The 11,019-nt window shown below is 51.3% G+C and overlaps 1 protein-coding gene across 1 annotated transcript; it reads left to right on the top strand.

Moving 5' to 3' along the window:
• Positions 1-2,701: 2,701 nt before the first annotated feature.
• TNNC1 (troponin C1, slow skeletal and cardiac type) lies at positions 2,702-10,784 on the top strand. The gene is made up of 6 exons (XM_085302505.1): positions 2,702-2,778; positions 7,006-7,036; positions 7,443-7,589; positions 8,921-9,035; positions 9,316-9,452; positions 10,607-10,784. Exons 1-6 carry the CDS (start codon positions 2,755-2,757, stop codon positions 10,636-10,638), a joined length of 486 nt encoding a protein of 161 aa, XP_085158631.1. The 5' UTR covers positions 2,702-2,754; the 3' UTR covers positions 10,639-10,784.
• The last annotated feature ends 235 nt before the right edge of the window (positions 10,785-11,019 follow it).

Genomic DNA, 11,019 nt, shown 5'->3' with positions numbered 1-11,019 from the left:
CTCGGCCCGCGCGCCCGCCGCCGCCGCAGCCGCCATCTTGGCTCCCCCCACCAAGGGCGCGGCCCGCCCCGCCCGCAGCGCTTTTATTGGTCCCCGAGAGGAGGCGGGGCTTGCTGGCGGGGGCGGGGCCTAAGGCCGGGAGGGGCGGGGCTTGCGGGAATGCGCGTGCGTGCTAGGCTGCCCGTGCGGGAGGCTGCTGCAGTGCAAGGGCGAGCAATGCAATACTGTGCGGTGCTGTCCTGTGCAGTGCTGTGCAGTGCGGGGCTGGCCTGTGCAGTGCTGTGCAGTGCGGGGCTGGGCAATGCTGTGCAATCCAATGCAGTGTGGTGCAATGCCATGCCTTGCTATGCAGTGCTGTGCAATGCAATGCAGGGCTGGGCTGGGCGGTCCTGTGCAATGCAGTGCTGGGCTGGACTAGGCAGCATTGTGCAATGGTGTGCAATGCAATGCTATGCCTTGCTATGCAGCGCTGTGCAATGCAATGCAGTGTAATGCTGGGCTGTGTAGCACAGTGCAATGCTGTGCAGTGTTGTGCAATGTTATGACTTGCTTGCAGTACTGTGCAAGGCAGTACAGTGCTATGTGATGCAGTGTTAGGCTATACAATGCAGTGTAAGGAGCTCAGGCTGTCCAAGCTGGCCAAGTGCAGCTAGGGACTAGTGTGTGCAATGCGCACAATGCACATGATGCCTTGGAAATGCAAGCAGATGCAGTCCAGGCCAAGGCAGGCACTAGCACAGGGTATTTGAGATAGAATTGCAGAGGGCAAGGCCAGTCTTTGTCTGAAGAGTATTGAACTTCATCATAGTGCTGTGGCTGTGCTGCAGCATGCACCAACATCTGCCTCTGGAAGCGGTGATGGCAGTGGTCCAAAGCAGTGACTCACCCCAGCTGCAAGCAGCTCCCAGTGACCATCTGTGGTCACACCATGCTGCTGACTGCCTGGAACAAAGTTGCATTGGGCAGAGGGGTTGCTGCAGTGATTCTGTGATAAACATGCCTGTCACCACCTCAAAAACTGAGTTGAGAGCTGGCCTAATGGGCTGGACATGGGCATAGAGGTGAGACCCATCCTAGGTGCTCAGTGATGAGCACAAGCACGGAGCAGAGCAGCAGAAAGCCCTATTGGAAATGACTGTAGAAGGAGCTTTTTCTTTTCTTTCTTTCTTTTTTTTTTTTTCCTTGCAAAGACTGCCACTATTCAGGGAGCTAATTTCAAGTGAATTCAGAGCGTAATTCAATGTAATTTTACTGAGGTTATAAACTCTGTTTACCCCAATGAGCTGTGCTACGGCGGATTGGGAAGTGCTTCAAATCTGTGCATGCTAAAGGGAATTTGTGCGCCAGGAATTTGTAACAGCAGTAGATAATCCCAAAGGATGGCAAGCAAATCCCTGTCTGCCTTTTCACCCTGAAGTGGAATTGCCCTGAGGTGAAGTCATGGGAGGTCTGTCTGCAAAAGCACCTCTAGCTAAAGGAAGACGGTGTCACTCCTGTTGCTGCTACCTAATCTAAGCAAGGTTGCAATTACTCCCAGCGCAGCCTTGTAGGCTCGCGGTTGGGAAGCGCTCGGGGCGCCCGGCCCTCCGCCGAAGGGGAGCTGCGGTGCCGGCGGGGGTACCGCAGCGGGAGGCAGCTCCTGCGCCTGGCAGATGCAGCTGCAACCTCAGCAGTGGATAAGCAAATGGAAGCGCCGGCTACATACCCCCTCCCTTTTTATTTTGGGTTTAACCCCCAAATGCTTTCCCTTGGCTCCGCACTCACCAGAAGGCCCTATCCAGTAACAGTATACAGCAAAAGCAGTCTGAGAGGGACTTTCCTAGCGCCGTCGCACCGTCGGCGGGAGCTGCTGCTGGACTCGCTGTCCTGATGAGATAATAAGCAGTTTTACAGAGTGAGTTTAATTAAGCTTCCTCTGAACGCTCCAGCTTCTTAATTAAATAACCCTTTGCAGTGCTCGCACATTTCTCAGTTTGGACTGGTCCCCTGCTCTTCCCAGGGGACTTCCCTACGTGGGGGGCCAAGCAGCCCTGTCCTGCCCCCAGGAAAACGATGCTCCCAGGCAGCCCCTGCGTCTCAGCAGGGGCACAGTCACTGCCGGCAGCCAAGATTCAACCGGAGGAGGACTTAGCCAGCCGTAAAATCACTGATTTGGGGTTTTACTCTCAGCCGTCAGCTTGCTCCCGTTGAAGGTGGCTAGTTTTGACTCTGGAGACTTTGCTCCAGGTTACTCATTAATGCCACTTCAGCCGTGCATTCGGTAGGAACTTCTTTTTTTGTGTGTGTGCATGCTTGCACCAGTATTTTTATTAAAGAAGTGCTTTTTAGAAGAGAAGAAACCTACTCGCTGCCCGCACAATATCATTAGCTTTCTTAATATTCTTTTATTTAAAATGTTGCTTGAAAAGGCTTTGCTGTTAATCCCCCCGCCACACACACATTTTCTTGTTGCAAAAAAGCAAAAAGAAAAAAAAGAAAAGAAAAGAAAATAATAGCTGCGGTTTTGCAGGAATACATAAGAAAAAGCAAAGTAAAAAAAAAAAAAGGAAAGAAAGAAAAAAGAAAGAAAAAGCGCCCTGGTCCGCCCCGCGCGGAGGGCAGCCGCGGAGCGGAGCGGAGCAGGGCAGCGCCCGCGCCCCCGCGCCCCTCCCCGCGCCCCCCGCGCCGCGCCGCGGCGGGGCCGGCCGGGGGCGGCGGCCGCTATATGAGCGCGGGCGCCGCGGCAGCGCCGCCGTCGCCCCCCGCCCGCTCACCATGGACGACATCTACAAGGCAGCGGTGAGTGGCGCCTTCGCTCGGGGTTTGTTTTTTTTGGGGGGGGGGATTTCGGGGTGTCCCCCCCCCCGGATCCGCGGCGCGGTGAGACCCCCGCAGGCTGCTGCCCTCGGCCGGGACGAAGCGCTGCAGCTTTTGCCGCGAAATGAAGACGATTCGCGCGTGTTAAAATCCACCATCTCCCTTCTGATCCTTTAACGTTCTGCCACTGCCAAATTTCCCCCTCCCATAACTGATTATTGATTTTTTTTTAAATTGGTATTTAAAAAGCTCCCAGCTTTTATAACTTATTTCCAAGCATCCTCATGTGCTTCACCAATCCTTCACCCCTGCAATCTGCTGTAGAGGAACTAAGAATGTGAAATATGCTCCCGGGGAACGCAGAGGCTCCTGAACTGCTATTTTAGATTATGCAGCTGCACGTTACTCTCGCTGTGCAAATCCGAACTGTCTGGGCTCTGACAAAGACGCCGCACCGTTTGGTAACTTAAACACGCAGTGATACGCGAGCGGAGTAGGGGTGGAAAAGGCTCTGCGGGGTGTGGATCGCTGCTCTGTCCCCTGCATAACTGGAGTCAAAATACATTAGAAGGGTTTTCTGGTGTTTTTTTATATGTATACATACACACACACACTTTATACATATATATATATATATATAAACAAAAACAGAAAAAATGTATATCTGTATCTATCTATCTATCTATATATATATGTAAAATACAGTTGATCAGGCTTGATTTTAACCAAGGGCACGAAAAATACGTCATGCAAGTGCTATTTTAATTCCAAGATTTTTAGAGGGAAGAAAGACCTTGCTTGAAATGTAATGGAGGAAAACAGCAAAATGCCCACGCAGCCACCTCTCCGGTCCTCTTGGCCCAACCTAGACGCTTGTGAGACTGAAAACCCGTAGCGCTCTGGAGGTTTTCAGTGAGAACGGAGGCAGGCTGTGCGATCGGGCATCGAGTTTCCCTAACAACCACCGCGGAGGAGGAAGAAACCGTGACCTGTAAAACTGAAGGAAATCCAGGCCTCTCCGACCGATCTTTCTGGTCAATCCCGGCCGCCGCAGCTCGAGGGACAGGTCCTTCGGGTGCCGTGGCGGGGCCCGCTGCGGAGCGTCGGGAGGGAAGGCTGAGGGGCCGGCGGCGCTAACCGCTGGCCGAGCGGGCCTGTCCGTCCGCCGGAGGAAGGCGCCGTGCGCCGCCGGCCGCCTCGCGGCCCTGGGGCCCCGAAGGAAGGGGTTCCTCGCGCCGGAGCTCCGGCCGCTCTCCCTGCCTCTGTCCCGTAAATGGGATACGCGTGGGCCAAGATCCCCCCGGGCCAAGGTCACTCCTAGTCAAAGTCCGAGGACGTCGGTGGAGTTAGGCCACGGGGGAATTGAGCCCCAAGAAAAGGGAACTTCACCGTAAAAACACCCAACAACTTCTCACTTTGGTGGCCAAAAGCTTAACCCAAATGTGCAGGCGTTGAACAGAGACGTGAGTTGTGCAAAGTACCTGCTGGAGCCCCGCGAGGGTCTCGCGGCCCGTCCGGAGGCGGGGGCGCGGGCGCAGCCGTGGACGCGCGGCCCAGGCCCGGGCCGCTGGCTCCCGTGCGGGGGCAGAACCACTGCGGCCGGGTACGGCTGAGACCGACGGCTTTCGCTTGGGTCTACTCCTCGAGATTTTAACTGTAAGAAGATGTTCACTTGGAAAAAAAAAATCTTTCAAGAAGTTGTACGTTCCCCACCTAACTTTGAACAGAAACAAGAGCTGGAGAGCAGAGCTGATCAAAGCCAAAACTGCAGCAGAATTAGCGTTATCGCAGCCGCCCCAGCGTCGTGAGCTTAGTGTGGCGTCCCAGCACCACAACGTGGAAAACCTATCTGTGAAACAAGATGTGGAGGGAAAAGCGGAATAAAGCCATGAAGAGTGTCTGTGTCCAGAGGCCTCTGTACTGAAATCCCCCTGTAGTGAATGTATTTCTCTATAGTTACCTTGCATTTAAAACTTGCGTACAGTTTCGCCCCACATCTGTAACTTTATCCAAAATGCGCTAATCAAAGCAGCTTTGGAAGTGAGTATTTCGTTTGCCGCTTGTTGAGGACATCATATTTATTAATAAGCATTATAGGATTGAATGAGTTTGTGCCAAATGCGCTGCAGGCAGCCACAGAGTCCAATGGCTTTTCATCTTGCCTACTCATGTCTAGATAAGGCTGTACCAACACAAAGCTATTCTGGGAACATTTTTAGGCTCTGCTAGGCAGCGCTAAGAGCAGTGCCAGGGACAAGTGTCCAGATAAAGGGCTGCAAGGATAAATACCGAAGCCTTTCTGCTCCCGGGAACAATCGGAGAGCTCATCTTTAGCTTCAGCACCGCTCTCACCGTGGTTTATAAATAGTGGATGGGCCAAAAGGGTCGAGTTACGTGAGCGGCATGACGGTGGTGGCCGCAGACATTCGCCTGGGGAGCGCTGCGCCCGCCACGAGGCTCCCAGCTCTCCTCACTTACCGCCGGCGCAATAGCCCTGACCGCCAGCAGCTGCCCGCGGCCGGGCCGGGACCGGCTTGGGTTTGCACCATGCGAAGCTGAAGAGCAATCCTGCTGCTGCTGTTACCCCTTTCTGACCTGAAAGGACTCACCTCCTCTCATCCACAAAGCCAAGCAGGCTCTGGATGAGGTGCACAGCTCACTTTGTCCTGCAGGTGGTCGTCCTCCGTCCGGCTGAGCAAAAGCCCTCTCCCAGCCTCTTGCTGCAAGCAGGCAGGGCGACTTTGCAGCTGGCGGCTTTGCAGCTGGTTTTTACGAAGCAACTGCCCTTTGGGGCAAGAATATCAGCCTCCGCTCAGAGAAGTGGTGCTGCAACTCAGTGTTGAGAGGTTTTGATAAAGTTGTGTCAGGACCGCGACGAAAATACAAGCAGGGGGTTGTCACCTTGGTATGGCTCAGTTTGGACATGGAGGTCAGGGAGCAGCAGATAAGGACTGCAGCTGATGGCTGGAGTAAGGGGGAAGCTAATTGGGTCAGTACTCTCTGCACGGAACAGAGTCAGATGATTTGAGAGAGGGGCCAGAGATGGACCCCCCTAAGCTAAACCACACAGGAGTGACCTGGCATAGGGTTAGCACCTGGCCAACTCCAGAGAGGCCTGTCGGCCAGCTCGGGAAGAAGGCAGGAAGACATCCGGCGTTTTAATGGAGGTTACCAAAAGGACGGTTGGATACGGTGGTGTGGTCAGTAGTAGTAGATAAGCAGTACCTCTAGGAAGGAATGAAGCCAAGAGAGAAACGCACTTAAAGAGAAGCAGCAGGATGCAGGTCCCATGCATTCCTCCTTGCTTTTCTCACTGATTATTTTCATTAATTCATGTTAACTGAGAAGCTCCTACTGATCACTTGCAGGAGAAGGAGCCTACAGACACACAGCCTGGGTCAGGGCCACACAGGGTTTGGATCCAGGCAGACCCCCGGGGTCAGTGATCCCCTGGGGAAGGGGTGCTGGTGTGAGCACCAGGGCTGCAGCCCTCCCTGCACCGGAGTGGGCACTGCAGGGTACCCACTGCTGTGCTCAGGGCACAGAGCCAGCTCTACCCAGCGTTTGTTGGAAACAGTGGCATGCTTTTCCCATTAAACTGTGAAAATACAGCTTCACGGCATTCCCCTATTCTAGCTTCTCTCGTCTACCTAGTTTTATCTCAATTTTCCAGCACGTTGGTGCAGGTAACGTTGTTAACTGCTGGTTGCCCATCATGGGTAATTGGGGATGGTCTCATCTGCCTCTCGCTCCTCAGGGACCTCGCCTGCATCTCCCACCTCTGACCTGGCCTTAGCCCGAGCTCCCTCAGGGGCACAACCCTCCCACTTTGAAGACTCCCAGCAACAGCAAATTATTCCCAAAGGAACAGTGGAAAAGGACAAATGCTTTTTCCAGCTGGTCCTCGCTGTTTGTGCGAAGGTTAATAGTGCTGCATGTCTGCTGCTGCCACTCTTGTAAAATGATGCTCTCTTCAGAGGAACTGCAAATAGCTTTAAGGGGAAGAATTTTTTAGCCTATAAGGTGCTGCTGTATCAAAACCTTGCTGATTGTGTATCCTGTAGTCCACGAGGGGCAGCTGTTATGAGGATTAGTTAATCTTTGAAAATACTGCTGAACAAATGACCTTTTTATGACTTTTTTTTTTAAAAGAAAAACAGTAGTGGTGTTATGAATAGAAATTAATTGGTCTCTGTATTTTAATTATAGGTTGAGCAGCTGACAGAAGAACAAAAAAATGGTAGGTGCATTTTTAATCCGATACCGCAGCCAAAAGAAAAAAACCCACTAGCACTCGGCCCATCTACCAGCTGCTTTGCCTGAGCTCAGCCAGGCTCAGCAATTACCCACCAGAAGTTTTTTGTTTGTTTGTTTTTAAAAAAAAAGAAAAAAAAAAGAAGTCTTTCTAGTGGCCAACCCAGGCACAGCATAAGCCGAGCGTTTTTTTTATTTTTTGAACCACCGGGATTTCACCAAACGCAGTTTCTGCGTGTCTGTCCAGGTGCACCCCTCCGCCGTGCTGCGGGCAGTGCTGGGACCGTGGGAAGCGGTGCCCGGTGAAAGCCCGCTGCCTCGGGCTGCCAGCGCAGCAGGACCAAGGCGGGCGACACTGGCACCTTTTCTCTCTCCTCTCTCTCTCTCTCCAGAGTTCAAGGCTGCGTTTGACATCTTCGTGCTGGGGGCAGAGGATGGCTGCATCAGCACCAAGGAGCTGGGGAAGGTGATGAGGATGCTGGGGCAGAACCCCACCCCCGAGGAGCTGCAGGAGATGATAGATGAGGTGGATGAAGATGGTGAGATATTTCTCTCTCTTCAGCTCCCCAGGTGCCCCAGAGCCCTCACCCGCTCTGTGTGCAGGCGGAGGTGGGCTCCAAGCGCCGCAGTGCGAGGGCCTGTCCAGAGCCACTGGTGACCGCGCAGTGCACGTGCCACTTGCCCCATGGGGAGCGAGCCTGCAGCCTGTTTGCCCAGGCCCTGTGGCACATGGCCTGTACCTGTTTTGTTGCAAGTTGGAGCCTAATACGTGGAGAAACCGTGGTGCTCGATGCAGGAAGAGGGCAGCAGTCAAGGAATGCCCATGTGGACACCAGAGAGACGGTCCACACAAAAAAAGTGTCATCTCACTTTTTTGTAAGATGAGGCATCTTGGTCGCTGATCAAACGTTCACTGTTCTGGCACCATCTGACAATGCACATGGCCAGTCAGATGGTATCACCCACCGTGAAATGGTGTTCCCAGCAGCACACGAGCCCTGACTCTGCGATTCAGGGGGTGCTCGATGTCTGCACAGCACGCACAGGACCGCGTGGGGATAGCCTCAGCCTGGAGGAAGCAACCTGTGGCAGTGCCGCAGCTGAGGTTTCGAAGGGGATTAAGCACCCACCAAATTTTAGGATGCTCCCTTTAGGAAATTTCTGCACTAAAAGATGCTGTAAAAATTCTTATTACTGTATTGAATGCAGATAGATTGCTTGAACTCATTTGGAGGGATTACAGGTACTCTGAAATTAGAGAGAGACATAAAATACTTACAGGCAGTTGCAACATTTATAATTAGAAGTTTCTCTTGGCAAGAAAGTCTTGCACTGCTGAGATATATATGCTCACACACATATATTAATAACAATCATTATTAATTATATCAGTATACCAATGGTCACACACAACAAAATCTGCTGTGTGCAGGCTGGAGAGAAATGCCATAAGAAGTAATTAGAAGAGAAAAAGCACTTAAGAATCAGGCAAAGGAGGAAAACACCTGTCTGTTGTTCACAACACCAATAATATACTGCCAACGTAAAAACACAGTACATGAATGCCTGCTTTCTGGAGCTTTTATTATTTATATCTAGATGAGTGGACAGGAATCTCTGTAGCAGAAATTACCATTCATCGATACTTACAGTAGACTTTTGGTTCATTTTGTCTGGGCAAAATGAATGCAAAAGGCAAAAATTCAGAGATGAACTCAGTCCATGGCCTCACCAGTGACCTGAAAGCTTCCTTTTGCTGCAGGGTCTCCTAAGCTTTGTTCCTAGGTTACTGACAGAGCTTTGATCTCTCCTTCGGCTTTACCAATCCACACGCTATAGCGTTGTCTGACTGTGTTTGTTCTGCCTACAGGCAGTGGCACTGTAGACTTTGATGAGTTCCTAGTTATGATGGTCCGATGTATGAAAGATGACAGCAAAGGAAAATCGGAAGAGGAACTCTCAGATCTCTTCAGGATGTTTGACAAGTAAGAGATGTGAGCGCAACGGTGCATGTAAGAGACCATGCTGTAAAGAGAAGTTATACGTGAACACAGGCGCTCCCGTGGCGGCTCACTGCATGGAGTTGCACACGTAAAGCAGGGGTAGAGCTTTTTTGCACTGTCTTAGAAATACCAAGCATCTTCCCCAAAACGCTAATGTTTCACCTCTGAGCATGGAGGAATGGTGGGAGAAGTGCAATAGGTCCTCAGCGCTCCTTCTCCAGCGCGTGTTGTTCTACTTCTGAGCTGTTCTATCCTTTCACAGAAATGCCGATGGCTACATTGACCTTGAGGAGCTGAAGATCATGCTACAGGCAACAGGAGAGACCATCACAGAGGATGACATAGAAGAACTGATGAAAGACGGAGATAAAAACAACGATGGCAAGATTGACTATGATGGTAGGAGTCTTTCTTGTACACCATTTGGTTGCAGGTCCTTGAGTCCCAGCCTTTCAAGACAGCTTCTGCTGTCTCAGTTCCCTTCTGGGAACCCATATGAGCTTGCATAGGCAGTGCTGGGCAATGCATCCAGTTGCCACCTGCATTTGTACAGGTGTACAAGGTTCGCCATGCTTGCAAAATTGTGGCAAGGGCCTGAAGCTCCCTTAACTGTCCCCAAGCTGCACTGACCTCGTGAAGCAAACCTTATTTTCACTAGAGACCTGCTTCCCCCTTTCTGACGTCTTAGACGAGCCTAAAAACAAGCACTAGCTCCTAAGTACTGTTTCTTTAAATATGGTGGCACCAAAATGACTCCCTGGTGGCAGTGCCAGTTTTCCTTTGGGAGCCACCTGCTTCAAGAAGATAATATTAGGGCACTTTGCATCAAGTGACAGGAGACACAGTAGCCCAACCTCAGGGTCAGCATGGCCATCCTCTCCTGGCTAACCACCTGTCCTGTCTGCTTGAGGGTGGATCAGCAAGCTACTGCTAGCATTTTGAAGGATGCTGGCCATACTATGTGCTTGCAAAACAGCAAAAGTAGTCAGCAGTACACCTACGTGTTTCTTTCAGGACATTTTTTGTTGCGCTTTTGTGAGCTGCAGTTGTGAGCAGATCCAGTGCAGACAGTATTTTTTTTAAGCATCAAAGAAAGGCGATACAGATTTAGATCATCAGCCCAGAGCAGTATATAAGGCTCAGCCACCTCAATGAAATACCTTGCTGTAGGAGACAGGGCACAGTCTTCAGGAAATGCAAATCAACGTATCAACTCAGTGGCAAAAACCAGCATCTCCCCCATTTCCGAGCAGACACTGCAGCCCCGTGCCTCATGGCCCTCGCTCCCTGGGGGCTCAGCTGCCTCCTGCATTTTGGCAGCAGCCACCTTTCGAGGGCAAAGCTGGGCTTTAGCAATATTTCTGTAGCGAGTCATGAGGAGCTCTTGCCACAGCCAGAGGAACAGTAGCTGTGATTTTCGGCCTCTTGCACAGAGGTGGGAGGGAAGAGGAGAAAGAGCTGTGGAAACATGCCAAAGGAGTACTTGGCAACTGTGGATGGCACTTCGGTCCTCAGCTAACACCCACTTGTCTCCAATGTCTTTTCCTTGGCAGAGTTCCTGGAATTTATGAAGGGAGTTGAATAAACCTGAAACAAGATACACAGCCTGAATCTTCAGAATCCTTCCAGTGCCATTGTCTCATCCACTCAGTTATGTCCCCTTGGCTACTAGCATGAAGACTAAGTGCTGAAAAGGGTGGCCATCAGGAAAATAAAACATTTCAATATTGACTGCCTCCAATGGTCATTCCTTGGAGATTTAGTAAGAGAGCTTTACTGTGGTTACATGTTCATGATTAACAGTGCTGCTCTTTGGAGCAATACCAAGCATCTGAGAGCCAAGTCTTGATCGATCGGGAAAAGGTAATACAACAATTGTAGATTTAAGCCTGTAAGGAGCATTTTATCTATGCTCTAGCTACAACCACTAGCAAATCAGAGTTGTGCATGAGAAGCAGGGTGCTAG

This window comes from Rhea americana, unplaced genomic scaffold, assembly GCF_003343005.1.
Source record: "Rhea americana isolate MKP2758 unplaced genomic scaffold, rheAme1 scaffold_19, whole genome shotgun sequence".
In the NCBI taxonomy this organism is placed as follows: domain Eukaryota; kingdom Metazoa; phylum Chordata; class Aves; order Rheiformes; family Rheidae; genus Rhea; species Rhea americana.
This window is presented reverse-complemented; position numbering and strand designations above follow the sequence as displayed.

Coding starts and splice junctions, on each gene's coding strand:
- TNNC1 (XM_085302505.1), top strand. CDS start 2,755: ATGGACGACATCTACAAGGCAGCG. Junction 7,590..8,920: donor AGATGAGGTGGATGAAGATG/GTGAGATATTTC, acceptor TTCTGCCTACAG/GCAGTGGCACTGTAGACTTT. Junction 9,453..10,606: donor TGGCAAGATTGACTATGATG/GTAGGAGTCTTT, acceptor TTTCCTTGGCAG/AGTTCCTGGAATTTATGAAG.